Source organism: Malaclemys terrapin, chromosome 1, assembly GCF_027887155.1.
Source record: "Malaclemys terrapin pileata isolate rMalTer1 chromosome 1, rMalTer1.hap1, whole genome shotgun sequence".
Taxonomy (NCBI): Eukaryota; Metazoa; Chordata; order Testudines; family Emydidae; genus Malaclemys; species Malaclemys terrapin.
Genome location: NC_071505.1, coordinates 108259517 through 108278721, shown reverse-complemented (window position 1 = coordinate 108278721; position 19205 = coordinate 108259517). Strand labels below are relative to the sequence as shown.

Below are 19205 nucleotides of genomic sequence, written 5' to 3'. Positions count from 1 at the left end.
CGGGAAAGGTACATGATGCTCGCGTCTTCAGGAACTCTGCTCTGTTTCGAAAGCTGGAGGAAGGGACTTTCTTCCCGGACCAGAAAGTGACCATTGGGGATGTTGAAATGCCTATCGTGATCCTTGGGGACCCAGCCTACCCCTTAATGCCATGGCTCATGAAGCCGTACACAGGCAGCCTGGACAGGAGTCAGGACCTGTTCAACTACAGGCTGAGCAAGTGCCGAATGGTGGTGGAATGTGCATTTGGACGTTTAAAAGCGCGCTGGCGCAGCTTACTGACTCGCTCAGACCTCAGCGAAAAGAATATCCCCATTGTTATTGCTGCTTGCTGTGCGTTCCACAATATCTGTGAGAGTAAGGGGGAGACATTTATGGCGGGGTGGGAGGTTGAGGCAACTCGCCTGGCCGCTGATTACGCGCAGCCAGACACCAGGGCGGTTAGAGGAGCACAGCAGGGCGCGGTGCGCATCAGAGAAGCTTTGAAAACGAGTTTTGTGACTGGCCAGGCTACTGTGTGAAACTTCTGTTTGTTTCTCCTTGATGAACCCTCCAACACCCCCCCCCCGACCCAGTTCACTCTACTTCCCTGTAAACCAACCACCCCACCCCACCCTCCCCTCCCGCTTGCAGAGGCAATAAAGTCATTGTTTTTTCACATTCATGCATTCTTTATTAGTTCCTTACAGAGGTAGGGGGATAATTGCCAAGGTAGCCTGGGATGGGTGGGGGAGGAGGGATGGAAAAGGACACACTGCATTTTAAAACTTTAACTCTTATTGAAGGCCAGCCTTCTGATGCTTGGGCGATCATCTGGGGTGGAGTGACTGGGTGGACGGAGGCCCCCCCACCGTGTTCTTGGGCGTCTTGGTGAGGAGGCTATGGAACTTGGGGAGGAGGGCTGTTGGTTACACAGGGGCTGTAGCGGCGGTCTCTGCTCCTGCTGCCTTTCCTGCAACTCAACCATACGCTCGAGCATATCACTTTGATGCTCCAGCAGACGGAGCATTGCCTCTTGCCGTCTGTCTGCAAGCTGACGCCACCTATCGTCTTCAGCCCGCCACTTGCTCTGTTCATCCCGCGATTCAGCCCGCCACCTCTCCTCTCGTTCATATTGGGCTTTTCTCATCTCCGACATTGACTGCCTCCACGCATTCTGCTGTGCTCTATCAGCGTGGGCGGACATCTGCAGCTCCGTGAACATATCGTCCCTCGTCCTACGTTTTCTCTTTCTAATGTTCACGAGCCTCTGCGAAGGAGAAACATTTGCAGCTGGTGGAGGAGAAGGAAGAGGTGGTTAAAAAAGACACATTTTAGAGAACAATGCGTACACTCTTTCATTACAAGGTCGCATATTTCGGCTTGCAGGCAGCCATCGTAGGCCACAGTGTTTTGGCTTTTTTAACCTTCTTAACATGCGGGAAAGGTTGCAAACAGCAGCGCATTTCCCATATCAAGGATGAATTGGGTTGTCCATTTAAAATGGGGTTTCAATGTAAAAGGAGGGGGCTGCGGTTTCCCGGTTAACATGCGGCACAAACACAAGTAAACCCCCCCCCCACACACACACACACACACGATTCTCTGGGATGATCACTTCACCCCTCCCCCCACCGCGTGGTTAACAGCGGGGAACATTTCTGGTCAGAAGAGCAGGAACGGGCGCCTCTGAATGTCCCCTTAATAAAATCACCCCATTTCAACCAGGAGAGCTTTCTGGAGATGTCCCTGCAGGATTTCCGCTCCATCCCCATACACGTTAACAGACTTTTCCAGTAGATGTACTGGCCGCGATTGCCAGGGCAAAGTAATCATTAAACACGCTTGCTTTTTTTTTGTAATGTTTACAAATATTTACAAAGTTACACTCACCAGAGGTCTCCTGTGTGCCCTGAGGGTCTTGGGTGAGTTCGGGGGTTACTGGTTCCAGGTCCAGGGTCACAAACATATCCTGGCTGTTGGGGAAACCGGTTTCTCCGCTTCCTTGCTGCTGTGAGCTACCTACAGTACCTCCATCCTCATCTTCCTCGTTCCCCGAACCGTCTTCCCTGTGTGTTTCTCCAGTGAGAGAGTCATAGCACACGGTTGGGGTAGTGGTGGCTGCACCCCCTAGGATCGCATGCAGCTCCGCGTAGTAGCGGCAAGTTTGCAGCTCTGCCCCGGACCTTCCGTTTGCTTCTCTGGCTTTGTGGTAAACTTGCCGTAGCTCCTTAATTTTCACGCGGCACTGCTGTGTGTCCCTGTTATGGCCTCGGTCCTTCATGGCCTTGGAGATCTTTTCTAATACTTTTCCATTTCTTTTACTGCTACGGAGTTCAGCTATCACTGCTTCATCTCCCCATATGGCGAGCAGATCTCGTACCTCCCGTTCGGTCCATGCTGGAGCTCTTTTGCGATCCTGGGAGGACTCCATCACGGTTACCTGTGCTGATGAGCTCTGCGTGGTCACCTGTGCTCTCCACGCTGGGCAAACAGGAAATGAAATTCAAACCTTCGCGGGTCTTTTCCTGTCTACCTGGTCAGTGCATCTGAGTTGAGAGCGCTGTCCAGAGCGGTCACAATGAAGCACTGTGGGATAGCTCCCGGAGGCCAATAACGTCGAATTCCGTCCACACTACCCCAATTCCAACCCGCAAAGGCTGGTTTTATCGCTAATCCCCTCGTCGGAGGTGGTGTAAAGAAACCGGTTTAAAGGGCCCTTTAAGTCGAAAGAAAGGGCTTCGTTGTGTGGACGTGTCCAGGCTTAATTCGGTTTAACGCTGCTAAAGTCGACCTAAACCCGTAGTGTAGACCAGGCCTCAGACTCCGTGCTTGCGAGAGGGGAAGTATTGCCTCTTAGAGGCGCCCAGGGGGTGGTATGTAATTGTCCCAGGTCACTGGGTGGGGGCTCGAGCCGGTTTTGCATTGCGTTATTGAAACGGAACTCCTAGATACAGAACCTGGCCCTTGTTGCTGCCAACTTAGATGGGCAGAAGGGTTATACTGGTAAGATTGCTGCTGTTATCTGTCTCTTACATTATCTGTGAGACATACTTTATGTTGGATATTTTTCCTCAGTCTTAACAAGGTGTTCGTAATACAATACATACTCATCGTTATTCAGAAGACTGAAATATTTTCCCTCAAGAACAGCAGAATAAAGAAACGTTGTGCAGAATGTCTGAAGCATAACAAGCCTACTGCTGAATGCCCTGCTAAGACTAACTGCACTTCAGTAACATGTTTGCATCAAGCTTTGTATCGCTCAATACCTTCATAATTATTACAACCTTCCTCCATTTCATCCTAATCCCATTAAGCATGTTGTCACAGAGGCTTGACTGAGGTTCATTGTGCTGCAGTTGCTTATCCATAGCAAAACTTGTGACAGCAACTTGCACCGACTTGAACTCAAGTTTATGAATTTTATAACCAGTGGTTCATTAGACTGGGGTTCCTTGTGTGGGATACAAGAGGTCCCATTTCCCATCTCTAGTGAGTCTTCAAGAAGAGTAGGACTTCCCATACCTTTTATTTTCTGCGTTGGCTGAAAGATGGACTCAATGACATAACAGGCCTATTCTGTCATTCTAGCATTACCTCAACTGGAGGCCATTGTTAGAGGCACAGGTCATCATAATGGAGCATGCTGCAGATCTCACTGCAAGTTTAAATTCTTTTGGTGACACTGGAAGACAGACTGTACAGCAGGGTCTGCCAATTAAAGAATTCATAGGACTTGTCTACACAGCAAGTTACTATGTGGCAAGCCAGGGTGAGAATCTACTGTGCACCAGTTTTCTGTGCAGTAATGTCCCATGTGGGCAGTGATACAGTGCGGTGAAAGACCCAGAGCGTGATTAAGAGTAATACTGCTTCGAAGTGCAGTATGGTAAGCTGCACTCCGGGACTTTCTCTGCCCTGTAGCAGGCTCCACACGGCGAGTTAGTGCGCAGCAAACTGGGGCACTGTAGATTACCACATAGAGAAGCCCATACTCTGACCTTTGAACTACTTGTTTGTACCCCTGCACATGCAACAGAATTGCAGAAACTTTATCAGGAGGTTGAACAAACAACAGATTCGTTTTTAAAAGATTTCAAAAATTGTCACAATTACAGGATGCATCTACTTCTGACGATCAGGAAATGTGGAAATATATTTTTAACTGAGGTTAATGCACATGCTTGTGTTATTGAAGACTGGGAAAGCCATTCCAGTCACACAATTGAATTAGTTTATGGTCCATGTCCAGCTCACAGTGGATCACATTACAAAAATCTATAGCTTAACAAAAATTTTCCAATGGAAATTTTCCATTGGAAAACGCTGATTCAAATATTAAAATGTTCCATAAGAATGTGTCGATTGCAACAAAACTTTAGGTGGAAACCAGACAGGCAGGTTGGCTGGCTCTCTGGGCTCCAGACTGATGGGCTACACAACAAGCAAGCGGTCTGCTTGGCTCCCCAGCGGGGCAGCCAGCTTGCCAATCCAGAAATTTTCAAAAAAACTCCATTTTGGTTCTTCCAAACTTTCAAAAATTTCCATCCCACAAAAAAATTGTGTATTTCTGATTTGCAGTGGGAGAAAAAAAATCTGAAACACAAAATTTTCTGTGGGAATAAAATTCTGGTTCTTGCGCAGCTCTACAAACAAAACATGTTTACAACGGGTACTCTTGTTGGCAGCTATAGCATAGGCTAAGAACAGAATGGGGCCTGGACAATGAACTCTTCTTTCCTTCTAAGGATAGTTACTTCAAGTCAGGGCTGACACATATCAGTGGGACAGCACAGGGAAGGTCGTCCTGCTCTCTGTACCATACCTGTCCTTCAGATAAAGAGGAGCTCAGTCTGCAGTGCTATCAATTAGTTGCCTTTCAGAAGCATGGCACTAAAAAAAGCCCTGTGCTATTATCAGGTAAATATTCACTGTTATACCAAATAATTTAGTTTTTCTTTTAAAAGCTATCCCAGTCATTGTAAAAAATGTAAAATGTTAATTGCAAATATAATAAAACATTTTCAGTTACAGAATAATAAATAACTGGAGTCATACTGGGTTGGTTTATATTATATAATCTTACTCTTAGGATAAACATTAAATAGAGGAACAAACAGCTAAGTCTTTTATACTAGGATTTAAGAAATGTTATTATTAGAAACTTCAATGTAAATTCTAAACATGTATCATAAGTAACAATTTAGAACTTTCCAAATTAGCTAGCATGTTCCCTGGAAGCAATTTTAGTATTGCTAGTAACAGGAAGCTCTTGGCACATTATTAGAGTAGTTTCTCAAATGAGATCCAGTTTAATTTTGCTCCAGATGTTGAACAACAGCTTCTTGATCTCAGTCTGCTAGTCTCAGCTGTGTTTGAGCTTTAGTCTTTAAAAACAACAAATCAGCATTCCAGGAAATGGTATCAAACAGGACTGCTACCCCTTTCATTTGGAATCAATGGGGACATTGGAACAAAAACCTTTCAATTACTTTCACATCCTTTCTTCAAAACAACATCCCCACAACTATGATCCTTCTTGCATTATCAAGCCATGCATGTTCTTTGTTTTATCAATTAAAGCAAAGCCCCTGAATATAAATCAGCTCCCCATCATCATCCTAAAATACTGGTTTGATCAGACTCAGAGGGAAGAATGTCATTTTCTGCATCATAACAATATTTCCTGAAGCTCCAGTGTGACCTCAAATCCAAGTACTGACTTAGCCCAAATTAGGTTGTGGAAAGTGACAACACCCCAGCCTTGGTTTGACTGTGGGGGGCAATGAAACATCATCGCTGCTATATCAGCTTTTTTATGCTATTTCACCAATGAATCTAATGATAACATAAATTGTAAGTTTCAGACCATTACTTACTTTTAATTAGTCCCTGGCAGCCAGGCCCACCACCTAGAGATATATCTTTGTAAGAGCAAAAAGAATAATACCTGATACCCCTATCTTGCCTTATATCTTCAAAGTGCTAACTGTTCATTAGCACGCCAGAGGGATTATTAAGCACCATTATTTCCAGTTTACAGACTCTGCATCTGAGACAAAAAGGTCAAGTGATTTGCCCCACATCACAGAAAAAGTTAGCATCAGAGGTGGGATACCTGGACTCCCACTACTGTGCTTAAACCACTAGGCTACAAACCTTACCCTTATAAAGATAAGCTCATTGGTTTCAACAAAAAAGCATAAACAACAACAGCATAATACCACAGGCATTGTTGCATGCTTCAGTGATTCAAATAATGCCAACTGTTTTCTAAACTTGGGAAAGCAATAAGGAAACGCAGTTATGTGTAGAAGTTAACCAACAAAACAAAGATCTGTTCGTTCCCTGACTAAAACATTTTCATTCAAGAAAACTACATGTAGTTAATAAGTTTGTGCAGTTATTGGTACTGTACCTTGTTAGTAAATAAGGTGAGAATGAAGCTGGATTGTCCTGTTCTGAAAACATTGGCATGGAACCTCCCATTATCCAGAAACGGAAATATAAAACAAGAATCACCTTCAGAGAAGAACAACATCTATTGAAATGGTTATCACCATTTGAGCAATATTATACCGTACATGGAAATCCAAATCCTTAACGTGCAGACTCTTAATTTTTTATTTTTTTAAAGATGGCTCTTTAAGATTTAGCAAACACTGCAGGGAAATCAACACAAACTAGGGCTTAATGTCGAATCAATTTCCAGGGCAATTATGGAATCAATTCCTATTAGTATCAGTGGCATAGCAGGGTGTTAATCCCTGAACATCCACTAAAAAATAAACCACGTTATGAATATACATAAAAGGAATTTCACAAATATTTATCTGGATAATTTTCTAGCCTTTTCTGTCAGAGTGTCCCGCCACAGAGTAAGTATGTACTATTGCCATGGACTGTATGGGATATTAAGCCTTCTCAAAATAGAGACAATGTTTGTGAGTATGAATGTGTTAATACCTTTCCTCATGCTGAGTGATACCTCACACTGAGAGAGTTCCACTGATTTATTTTTGAGCTGGTTTCAAGGGGATTACTAGTGTCATTAACTACTGTTACAGGTAAGGGAAACAGAATCTGGCCTGTAGGGGGCAACAGGGAAGTTATGCTTTAAAATGAGCAACCTTTTGATTTCTTCTTACTACCTGTCCCACTGGCTGGAGCAGCGTGGTCAACTGCTTTCTGGAGATGGGGTTCATTCTTTACACTTGCAGTGATTGCCATTGAAAAGTCAGTATTTTCCAGTTAACCCACAGTGGTGTATTTTACTCTGGAGATTTCTCCACTATTTAGAAAAGGTGGGATATTTGCGAATGTTGATTTTTAAATGACGACCTATGTAAACTAAAAAAGAATTTGAGGTGGAAAAGAGCAGCATTTTCATCTAACTGTCCAGCTGAAATTTTATTGGACTATCTTTCAAGATTAACTGTGAGTTAATACCATCTAGTCAAACCACTTAAAATAGAACTTCAGTTGCAATTTCAGCTTTCTAGTTCTGTTGGTGAACTATTCAGCAACATTTATGTTAATATTATTTAGATGTACACCACCACATTTTTAAAATCACTCATACTTACATAACTTATTACTAAAGCAGCCCTCTTCAAAAATGGCCTTGCAGTATACAAGAAATTCTGGTTGTTACTTGCCGTCAGGTAGCTGAAATGCAAATGAACAAACACTTGCTTAAATACTTAGTGGAAAGTAGCTTGTTTTTCACACTGAAAAATCACTGGCACAATGCTCTAACCATCCTATGTCTATTAATGTGTTAACATTAAAGCTATAATGATAAGCATCTGTATCATTTTCCATTTTCAAAGCATTTTCTAATTAGAATTAGTTAACATTTTATTTCTAAAATTTAACAAAATTTCAAATGAAAAAAATTGCAGAAATTATCATAATTGTTTCCCCAACCAGCTCTATTTACAACCACCAACTACTTAATGCTCACAAATCTCCATGTATGACTTTCCCAGCACAGAAGAAGTCACTATCAGGCCATGATTAAAACTCAGAAGCTCTTTAATCCAATTCTGTGCTCAAAAACTAGAGAGGGAGGCATAATCAGGAAGAACTGAGCTTCTTTAAAGCCTCTCTCTTTTTAAGTAGAGTTCACATGCTCCATTTCTATTACAAGTCACTTGACTAGTTAGTTATGATTATTAATTGAAGTGCGTCAAATATACAGGATGCCCTCTGTCTGTGCAAACCCTCCCTGCTCCACAGGCAGGTAAAATTAAAGGCTTGAGGTCAAGCATTATAAAGCTCAAAAACTGGATCTCTCTAAATTATTTTTAGAGAGATCCAGTAAAGAGAACAGTAAAGTGTTCTCCAAATTCTAATACCCATTTTAAAATAATTAATGACTGTCACTATGGCACTATGCCTCTATGGATAGAACCAGAAGCAATGGGTTTAAACTGCAGCAAGGGAGGTCTAGGTTGGACATTAGGAAAAAGTTCCTAACTGTCAGGGTGGTTAAACACTGGAATAAATTGCCTAGGGAGGTTGTGGAATCTCCATCTCTGGAGATATTTAAGAGTAGGTTAGATAAATGTCTATCAGGGATGGTCTAGACAGTATTTGGTCCTGCCATGCGGGCAGGGGACTGGACTCGATGACCTCTCAAGGTCCCTTCCAGTCCTAGAATCTATGAATCTATGAATCTATAAAGTAACTAAATACTAAATATGCTTATATAGGACCCTACAAACTTTTCGTTTTTCTGAGGAAGAAAAACAAGTAGAACATAGGAGAAGATAGTTGAGGGGGGTAAGTATGTAGGAGGTGAAGAATGTTTTTAACTTGGAGAAAATAGAAGAAACATTATCGTTGAGCTTTTGAGAACGTGTTAAAAATAAGGAATAAAAAAAAATTCAGTTTATACAGTCTCCGAAGATTATGAAACAGGTTACAGTGCTTGTATTCAAAGTCAGCACTCCATGCAAGGAAAGAGTCACAGTTTTTCCTGTGAACATCTAGTATAGAAATTTAATTTTGATTTCCTCCAAATCTCTCAATCACAAGATCCTCTAACTACCTTTAGCCCTTCAAGTCACTGTAAAAATGAGGTCACAACACTTCCGCAAGAAAGAGAGATTCTTAATTTGTGGCTTTTTGTTCAACTTTTCCATAGCAGGAAGTTAGTGATGCTAGGCCCCTTTGAAATATGAAGAAAAGCTTTCACTGCTGACAAAAGCAACAGAACCAAAACCTGTATGAGAAGGAATTTGAGTTTAACAACAACAAAGAAAAGTGAGTGCAGCTGGATGCACTCTAGAAAATGCAATCTCTTTAAAAAAAAACTTCTGTAAGCATCGTGCCTAAAACATAGTAACCCAAACTATGTACGGTAGAGAAAGCTGTATAACCTCAGGCCCTTGTCATCTACTTATTTATAAATGTTGACATTTAAGAGTAGGAGGTGACTTAAATGTCAGACTGGTCTTCAAGACCCCAATCCTGCAAGGTGAAAAGTTTTCTGAACTCCTACTGATTTTAATCAGGCCCCAACTTCCCAGAACAAGGAAGCTCAGACTAGTCTTCAGGTTTTATACTTCATGAAAGGTCAGACTGGCCTTCAAGTTTTCACTATGGCCCTGATTCAAGGCCCACTGAAGCCAAGGGAAAGACTCCCAGTGACTTCAACAGGGTTTGGATCAGGCCCTAGACTTTTGTGCCAGTTGGAATGTCTCATGAAATTCAGACCTCTTATGCTTTTTAGTAAGCAACAGAAGTGGTTGGTTGTATTTTGTTTACATTATTATAGACAGGGTCGGTAGCGCAGCCTACTATTAAGGTCGCCTAATACTTCCCATTATAAGAGCCTGTTTACGCTTGCTTATAATTTTGACAGACTTTAACCATTTAGGCTGAAGTTTTCCATGCCCAGTGTCTGCTTTAGACTGATATTTTTCTGGGAAATTTCAGCCAAAATGGTTCAGCTGTTTCTGAGAACGAAACTAGAGAAAAAAATATGTTGTTTTATCCATTTAAAAAATTCTGGTGACCTTTTCTCTCAAAAGCTCAAGCACCACTAGCTTCTGAAGCAGGAAATTGAAATATGGCAAAAAGGGGGTCTTTGTGTTAGGGATGTGCCTTTTGTTGTCCCCATGAAAATCCAACCAAATTTGGCCAAGTTATAAAACTATGGGGGGAGGGGGAAAATCACAGTTGGCACATGCTCAGTAGAGACTATTTAGAGTCTACCTGATAAAATCTCCTGATCTCCAAAGATTCCATCTACACTATGCATGCTCCAGTCTGGAATAACTATTAGGCGTGATCTGCACTTAAAAGTTAAGTTGCCATGGGTACGGGACTCAGAGGTGTGAAAAATTCATGCCCCAGAGCACAGTAGCTAAGCGGATGGAAGAATTCTTCTATTGACCTAGCTACTGCGGCTTGGAGAGTGGATTACCTGCGCTGACAGAAAGGCCCCTTCTGTTGCTGCGGAAAGCGTCTATCCATTGGCTCTACAGCAGCATAGCTGCAATGCTGTAACTGTGCCACTGTAGCATCCGTACTGTAGACATGGCCTTAGAAACAATATACTAATTAAAAATAAGGAAAAGCATAACCTAATCTTGGACTGTGAATTGTCTGGAGCAAGAGCTGTTTTTGTGTTTTTTCTTCAGTGCCTAGTACAATATGGTCCTGATCAAGGTCTTTAGCTGCAACCAACCAGCCACCACCTACCATCCACTTGTTCCGTCTCAGTTACAGTCTAAGGATAAATATTTTTAAAAAAGGAACTAGATCCTGAAATTTCAAGAAAGGTGACAGTTGTCTTTGATTATTGGTCTCTTCTGGTGGTGGATGTTCCAAAGTACACAGTATGGGAGTCTGTTGAGTATAACAATGATTCAACTTTTTTGAAAGGAGTACGTTAGTCTGTCCACTTCTATAATATTGTGGATGTGTTTTAAGATGATCATAGTAAGATGGAAGAAAATGAAAAGTGCTTGATCTGTCCCATGCTGGAGGGCCCAATCCTACTTCTATCTAGCATTAACGGTTTAAAGCTCCTTTCTTCTCCTTTCAAGATATCCCACATACTTTTTAAGCTTATTGATTTTGACATTTTGGCCTGTAACATGTATAATTAAAATGCACTTTACAACCCACACTCTCATTCCCATCTTCATCATGCCAAGCATAATCAAACATTTTATCCAGTGTTGTGTCAATGCATCACTGTTTAAAAGCAGGAATTAATTACAAGTGCCCTACAACGTTATGAGAGGCCCAGCCCACCACAGAGCAAGCCTTATCATGGCATTTTACCAAACCCCATCTTCCTGATATGCCTTCAGGCAGCATTTAAGTCATTCAGCACTAACACACCCAAAGGAAAGTAACCAATGTATTGAGCCTGGTTGTGGTCAGCACTGTAACCTGCAGAACAGATTTAGCATCAACCCAGGATGCACCAGAAGGGATGAGAGGGACAACTGGGGATGGGCAAATCCAGAGGAGTTCAAGGGTTTCTGAACTTCATCATCTCTTTTCCAAACGTTTTTGGCATTTTACAACTGAGGCAGAGAAATTTTCTTTTCATGCAGATTCCATTTGGAAATATGTTTTTCTGACATAAAAAGAGCTTTTGCTATGAAATCTACAAGGAAAACCATTAAAATTATCATCATACTCTGCTTGTTGATCCAGCTGTCCTGGCCATCCAATACATCCAAGCTAGAGAGGTGGCATATATGAAATACAAACCCATGGGTAACCATATGGGTAACTCAGCTCATCAAAATGTTGTTTTGCCAGAATCCTGGTATATTCTGGATGTCTTATGGGTGGTATTACTGGTCTCAGAAAGACTAACTAGGAAGACATCTTACATGTGGCCAATGTGAGCAAAGGACAATTCAGCGCTCCTGTCTCAAATTCCAGTGAGCTGCAGATAGAGCAGGAAAAGTATGTTTTCTAAATAGTAGTCATGCACAGCTTGCAACATATCCAAGGTAAAATTCCAGCTTAGAGACACAACCTGGATCAGGTTTGTTTTTCTAGTGCAGCTTGCTTGTTCGGTTTGTAAGTTGCTAAATTCTTATTTGGTAAGCTAACCAGGATATTTAAAGTAATAAATGTAATTATTTTGCACTTTTGCAAGATTTCACAGTTTTGTACCTTTATAAAAACAACTGCCTTTTATACTGAGTCAATCCCAGATCAGAATTCTGTTCATTTGCAAGCCACACAGCCCCGTCAAACATCTAAGAGTATGTCTGCACTGCAATTAGACACCCATGGCTGGCCCATGCCAGTTGACTTGGGCTTTTGGAGCTGTGGATAAGAGGCTGTTTAACTGGGGAGCAGATGTTCCAGCTTGGGCTGCAGCCCGAGCTGTGGGATCTGTCCACCTCGCAAGGTCCAAGAGCCTGGGCTCCAGCATCACAGTTAAACGGCTCCGTGAGCCCGAGTCAGCGGGCACATGCCAGCTACGGGTTTTTAATTGCAGTGTAGACATACCCTAAGACACCTCTCTGTTCAGAAGGATCACTCCCCATCATCAGCTCCATCCACATATGCACAAGAACACAGATCCTCAGTGCTCATGCACACCCCATACCGGAGTCGGGGTGGGACACAGAGAAGAAGAAAACTATATATTGCCAGTAGCCCTAGCCCCTGTGCAACAAAAAATATGATCTCACAAAATATTAGTGCCTCATCATAACAATATGGTAAACATTTCAAGATGTGGATCTCACTGATTTGAATGAATAGAGCAAATTGGAGCAGGAAATCCAGATTGCCAAGACTGCTAACCACGTGTGAAAAAAGAACATTTGGACAGAGGTTTCTATTTGCCTTCGTGCCAACTCTCCCACATAGCAAAATGCACTGCATAACTGGCTACTTGCTGTCTTTTAAAAGCCTGAGAGGAATACTCCCTGAAGCAACACAAACACACAATAAATCCAAAAATGTTTAATAATGCGAGGATTTCTCTTACACACTTCGAACAGAGGCCAAGACAGATATTTGGCAGTTTTGGCTTCCTGAAAAGTACAGCTCATCCCAAAATCAATTCCGTTATCACAGCATTCAGAGATTTTATAACTGAGGACAGCAGGGTAGGTAGCCTAGTAAAACGCAAAACCGTGCAGTTTATAGCAACATCAAAATTGCTGGTACCAGATGGACTTTGTGTTAATCAAAACAAAGTTCTCTAAGGAACAGACCTTTTTTCTTTTCCTTTAACATTTGAGGCATCCCAAGTTGTCATGACACTATGATAATTGACACCAGCTGAGGATCAGCCCCAATCTGTAAAGTAATTATTTTCTGTATAAAACATCAACTCCTTCTCTCCCTCCTCACCCTCCCCATCACACTGGGCACTACAGAAATACTGTAAACAGTTAAAACATTAAAAAAATACTGTAACATCAGGGATCCCAGAAGGAATGAGGTGAGAACACATTGCTAAATATATATATATATATATATATATATATATGTATGTATACACACACACACACACACCCCTTTAGTGTCTTATTCTTCTAGAGCTGGAGAGAGGAGACTCCATCCCCAGAACAACACTGTTTTCCATTTCCATTCCCACAGCCTCTCTGTCAAACCAAACCCCCTCTCACCCAATTTCAGGGGAGGCAAAACAATCACAACACTATGAAAACCACATATACCAAAGAGCAAAATAAGAGCACTATTAGGAAACGGGTGGGAAGTTTATATCCAGTGACAAATCCATCCTTTCAAATGCAGTTTTCTTGTGGGGATGGTCAATATTCCTTCAGTAAAAAAAACATGGTCTACTTTTCTACCTATTCACATCTTCATCATAATCTACCCAGTCAACTGAATTTTGTATTCAAGAAGTATCTTTGCACCCTAGTCTGCCTTATTTTTCCTGTATGAAGAGAGCCATTGTGGGACAGGCTGTAAATGACATTCCAGTGAGAAAACAAGAACCAAACACAGACACAGAGTGAAGTTGAAAAATAAACAAATATATTCCAGACGCCTGCAGGTTTTCAACTCACTTAAAATACCTGTCAGTGCCGGGAAATAAAATATCAATCACAGCTACAAATTTAATGAGGGGGAAAAGAAAGGTCTCCTGCTTTCCTCTTTAGACTTGACATTCCTTGCAGCACATGTGTTGTATCCCTGCTCCTTACCTCGCTGGAGACTGTTAAACCCCAATCACCACCACACACACACACAGGCAGGTACACAGAAAGTCATTGTTGGCAATTTAAAGTGACATGGTCAGCTTTTAAAAAATTCACAATTATTATTTTTACTCCGTTCTCTAGTGTCAGCTAGAACTCAATTTTCAGAAGTTACTAGTGATTCTGTGTGCCTCGGTTCTGGGGTCCTCAGTGTGAGACACCTTAAAGAGCCCTGATTTTTAGAGGGTGGGTGCTCAGCACTTTCTGAAAATCAGGCCCTTTCAAAATTGCATCTTAACTCAGCTTGCAAAATGAAACTTGTCCGTTACAGTTTAACTTTTACTGGTGACTCTCATTCACTAATGAAATCTTTGGGATGTCATAATTGAAAGAGAACCCTTTAAAGTTTGAAAACTTATCATTGATTAGTTTTTAATTCTTGAAAACATTGCAAATAACCCTCTCAACATCTAATATTAATAGAAAAGTTTAAAAAAAACATGAAAACTAAACGTGTCCTGATATACAAGGATACTGAGCACCTCTAATTCCCAATGGCATCTCAGAGATTTGGGGGTTCTCAGAACCTCTGGAAATCAAGCCACCAGTGCCTACATCACCTGGAAATGTCCTAACCAGTAGGCTGCTCTTCAGCACTGCACATACTCGCTCTCCTCCAGCTACTCACATAACACAGGTTCAAACTAGAGCTCAGCAGCTACACCAAATAGAAGACATCCAAAACAGCCCTCACACAAGGTCTGAAAACAAACTGCATTGCCACATGGAGACTTTCCCCCTTTACCCATGACCATTTTATGATATTTTGTATAAATTCCATTTCTTGCCAAGGCCCTCAGGGTGTGTATGGAAGAAGGGGAAGGAAGGAGATTTGAAGAGGGAAAGAGAGAAAGAGAGAGCGAGACAGAAATATAAGCCAAAGATGTGCAGAGGATGAATAAGAAGTTCCCTTCATACCAGACATATCATAGACATGATGAGTAGACAAGGAGGAGCATAGTTAAGAGGAAAAATAAACTCCCACCACGCAGACACTTATATTCCACTGAAGAGAGGAAATCTACTAGCATCTATTAAGAACTGGTGATCCCTTGTCACGGGACAATTAAGGGCTCTTAAAGAAATTTAAAATGGGTGTATAATAGGTGGCGCAGGTAGTGTTGCCTATAGTTAAGGCTGTCTGACATTTTCCATAAGTAGTCCCAGTTTCCAGTTGCTTATAACTTTGTCAAACTTTGATCACTTGGGCTGAAATTTTTCCATGTTGGATGTCTGTCTCTAACTGAATTTTTATTTTTGATTTTTTTTTAATGTTTCAGTTAAAACTATTCAGCCATTTCCAATAACAGATTTGGGAAAAATACATTGTTTCACCCATGCTAAAATAATTCTTGGAACCATTTGGCTGAGCCACTCCAGTACCTCCAGTTTTTGGAGCAGAGACTTGAAATTTGGCAGGGAGGTTGCCCGGGGCATCATGGATGCACCTTTGACTGTTCCCAAGAAAATTCACTTAACTTTGGTCAAGTTACAAACCTCTGACAAAATCTCAGGTCACACATGCTCAGTAGAGACTTAAGAGTTTGGCAGATAAATCCTCCAAAGATTCCATGTGCAGTGAGCATGCTCCAACTTGGGTCTGGAGGGGCTGAGTAGGGCTTTCACTACAATTGCTGCTCCTGGCTACTCGGGATCACTGAGGCACTGCACTAGGCATGGAGAGCAGGGAGATTGTCTCCTGTGCTCTGTGTTCCCCTGCTGGCACCCAGGCAATGTAGAGGAGATGGAGGAAGTTGCCAGACTAGAGGGCAGAGAGCTGAGAAATTACAGTTGGAGGGGGGGGAGAGTAGGGTGCAGGAGCCAGAGGGTGCGGAGGAGCAGAAGGGGTAGTATCCAAAGGATGGGGCAGGGTGTTTCAAAATTAAAAAAGGAGGGAGGGGTCAGGAGCTGGAGGGGAGAATGAGAAGCAGGGTCCAGGGGGTGCGGTGTAGGAAAGGAGCAGCGGGGAGCCAGGAAGGGTGGGGTGAATAGGAGGAGGAGGGCAGGAACAGAGAGGGACAGAGACAAGGGAAGAAGGGCCTATAACAACTACAGCCCACTCCCCTCCAGAACTTGAAATTGAACTCAGGATCCCCAAGTCTCTACACTCCTCTGCTGTCAGCAAATAGCTATGCTCAGTCTGTAGAAGAAGCCAGAGATTCCTTTCTCTCATGGGCTCCCTGTGTTTGGTAGGGCAGGAGACTTGCATGGCCTCATCTGCTCCCTGTGGTTTCTAGCAGCTCCTGATGTGCATGAGCGCACACACTCCCTCTGTTACCCATGGATTGGGTTGTTAAGGAGCCTTCCTTTGCTAGACATATTTATTGATGGAATGTGTTACTATTCACTCAGTCCCTACCCAAAATGGTTCTGCATGCAAGAGAAGTGGTGCCCGCACAGCACCATTTATTTGTCCATAGGAATAAGCAGGCTGTCGAAATAGGACAGATTTTTTTCCCTCCCATTCTTTTGTGGCACTCAATTTATATCCTGGATGGTTGAGTGCTATTAGAGGTTTAGTGTATTATTTCCTATTTATACCACTATATCTTTCCTCTCTTACACTGTGCACGGGGGGCTAACTCTAAACACAATGAAGCCTTCGCAGCCACTGATTTTGGTAGCTTTATTATGGCATTTCAGACTGTTGAGGGGGGATTCCCCCCATGCTGAAACAACCACAAGTTTCTCTATATGCATTTTTTAAAAAAAGCTTTGCCTTTTGAATCTGAGATCGGGATAGGAAAAAATACCAAAATCATTATTAACCAAATGCTGACTACTTGCTTTTAAGTTCTTGGGTTTACCTGTGCGTAAAAGAGGGCAGAATATGATCCAATGGCTTGATTCAGTCACAGTACTTTGTGGACTTTATGAAAAGCAACAAAAAACAAATGCAGTAAGCCCAGACATTTTCAGTACTATTTATCTTGTTTATAAATATTTAGTTGGAGAGTTGTCTCACAGTAGTGGCACCTACATAAATTCCATTCACAGTAACGGTAGCACTGTGCGTGACCAGAAAATATACTCCCGAAAGTTTACAGAAAGTAGATTAGGCTAGCTGTTCATAAGTAGAGAGACTATTTTTAAATGCCTAACCACAATGGTTATTCTACAAGCTTCCCCCATAAAGTCCTTTCCATCAGTGTGCATTAATCCTGAGCTGCAAACTTCATATTCCAGTCCACACATTGGACCCCTGTATGAAGCTCAGCTCTGGCACAGAGAATTTCAGCCCATTGCCTCGCCACGGAGTCTGAATTTCTTATGTGACTGGGCAGGGTGGAGAGAGGAGCAGTTATCCCAGAGCAGCAGGTAGGCTGGGCTTCCTGAGTAAACAAAAATGCGCTACATTGATGACATCTTCATCATACGGACCCAAGGAAAGGAGGCCCTTGAAGAATTCCACCTGGACTTCAACAATTTCCACCCCACCATCAACCTCAGCTGGACCAGTCCACACAAGAGATCCACTTCCTGGACACTACAGTGCAAATAAGTGATGGTCACATAAACACCACACTATACCGGAAACCTACTGACCGCTATACATACCTACATGCCTCCAGTTTCCATCCAAGACACATCACACGATCCATTGTCTACAGCCAAGCCCTAAGATACAACCGAATTTGCTCCAACCCCTCAGACAGAGACAAACACCTACAAGATCTTTATCAAGCATTCGTAAAACTACAGTACCCACCTGGGGAAGTGAGGAAACAGATTGACAGAGCAAGACGGGTACCCAGAAATCACCTACTACAGGACAGACCCAACAAGGACAATAACAGAACACCACTGGCCATCACATACAGCCCCTAGCTAAAACCTCTCCAGCGCATTATCCACGATCTACAACCTATCCTGGAAAATGATCCCTCACTCTCACAGACCTTGGGAGGCAGGCCAGTCCTCGCTTACAGACAACCCCCCAACCTAAAGCAAATATTCACCAGCAACTACACACCACACCACAGAAACACCAACCCAGGAACCAAACCCTGTAGCAAACCTCGTTGCCTACTCTGTCCCCATATCTACTCTGGCGACACCATCAGAGGACCCAACCACATCAGCCACACCATCAAGGGCTCATTCACCTGCACATCCACTAATGTTATATATGCCATCATGTGCCAGTAATGCCCCTCTGCCATGTACATTGGCCAAACCGGACAGTCCCTCCGCAAAAGAATAAACGGACACAAATCGGACATCAGGAATGGTAACATACATAAGCCAGTAAGTGAACACTTCAATCTCCCTGGTCATTCTATTACAGATTTAAAAGTCACTATCATTGAACAAAAAAACGTCAGAAACAGACTTCAAAGAGAAACAGCAGAACTAAAATTCATTTGCAAATTTAACACCATTAATCTGGGCTTGAATAGGGACTGGGAGTGGCTGGCTCATTACAGAAGCAGCTTTTCCTCTCCTGGAATTGACACCTCCTCATCTATTATTGGGAGTGGACTACGTCCACCCTGATTGAATTGGCCCTGTCAACACTGGTTCTCCACTTGTGAAGTAACTCCCTGCTCTCCATGTGTCAGTATATAATGCCTGCATCTGTAACTTTCACTCTATGCATCTGAAGAAGTGAGGTTTTTACCCACGAAAGCTTATGCCCAAATAAATCTGTTAGTCTTTAAGGTGCCACCAGACTCCTTGTTGTTTTTGTAGATACAGACTAACACAGCTACCCCCGATACTTAATAAGAGGGAAGTGTGTGCAAAGTGAACTTCACAAGGCTTAATAGGCAAGAGTTAAAATTTACTTAACAATTCAAAGTTGGCAACCAGTATAATTAAAAAAAACAAAAAACAGGCAGGAATTGAAAACAAGTAACAATAAAATAGTAGCCACAAACCAACCAACAAGCAATGCTTAACTAGAGGGGTAGGTGTGCATTCATTTGTCTATTGTATCCCCTTCCCTCCTCTTCTCTCCTTGTAGATGGTAAGCTCTGCAGGGCAGGACTATGT

At 42.4% G+C, this 19205-nt stretch overlaps 1 protein-coding gene across 3 annotated transcripts in view; it reads right to left on the bottom strand.

The window, feature by feature from the left end:
* Positions 1 to 19205, bottom strand: part of TMTC1 (transmembrane O-mannosyltransferase targeting cadherins 1) — a 213673-nt gene that overhangs the window by 130808 nt on the left and 63660 nt on the right. For all 3 annotated transcript variants that reach the window (XM_054034732.1, XM_054034741.1, XM_054034751.1), the window contains 2 exons: positions 7569 to 7650; positions 6401 to 6504 (listed from right to left, as the gene is read on the bottom strand). In XM_054034732.1, the coding sequence (XP_053890707.1) occupies positions 6401 to 6504; positions 7569 to 7650 (186 nt within the window). The remainder of the gene's footprint in view (positions 1 to 6400; positions 6505 to 7568; positions 7651 to 19205) is intronic.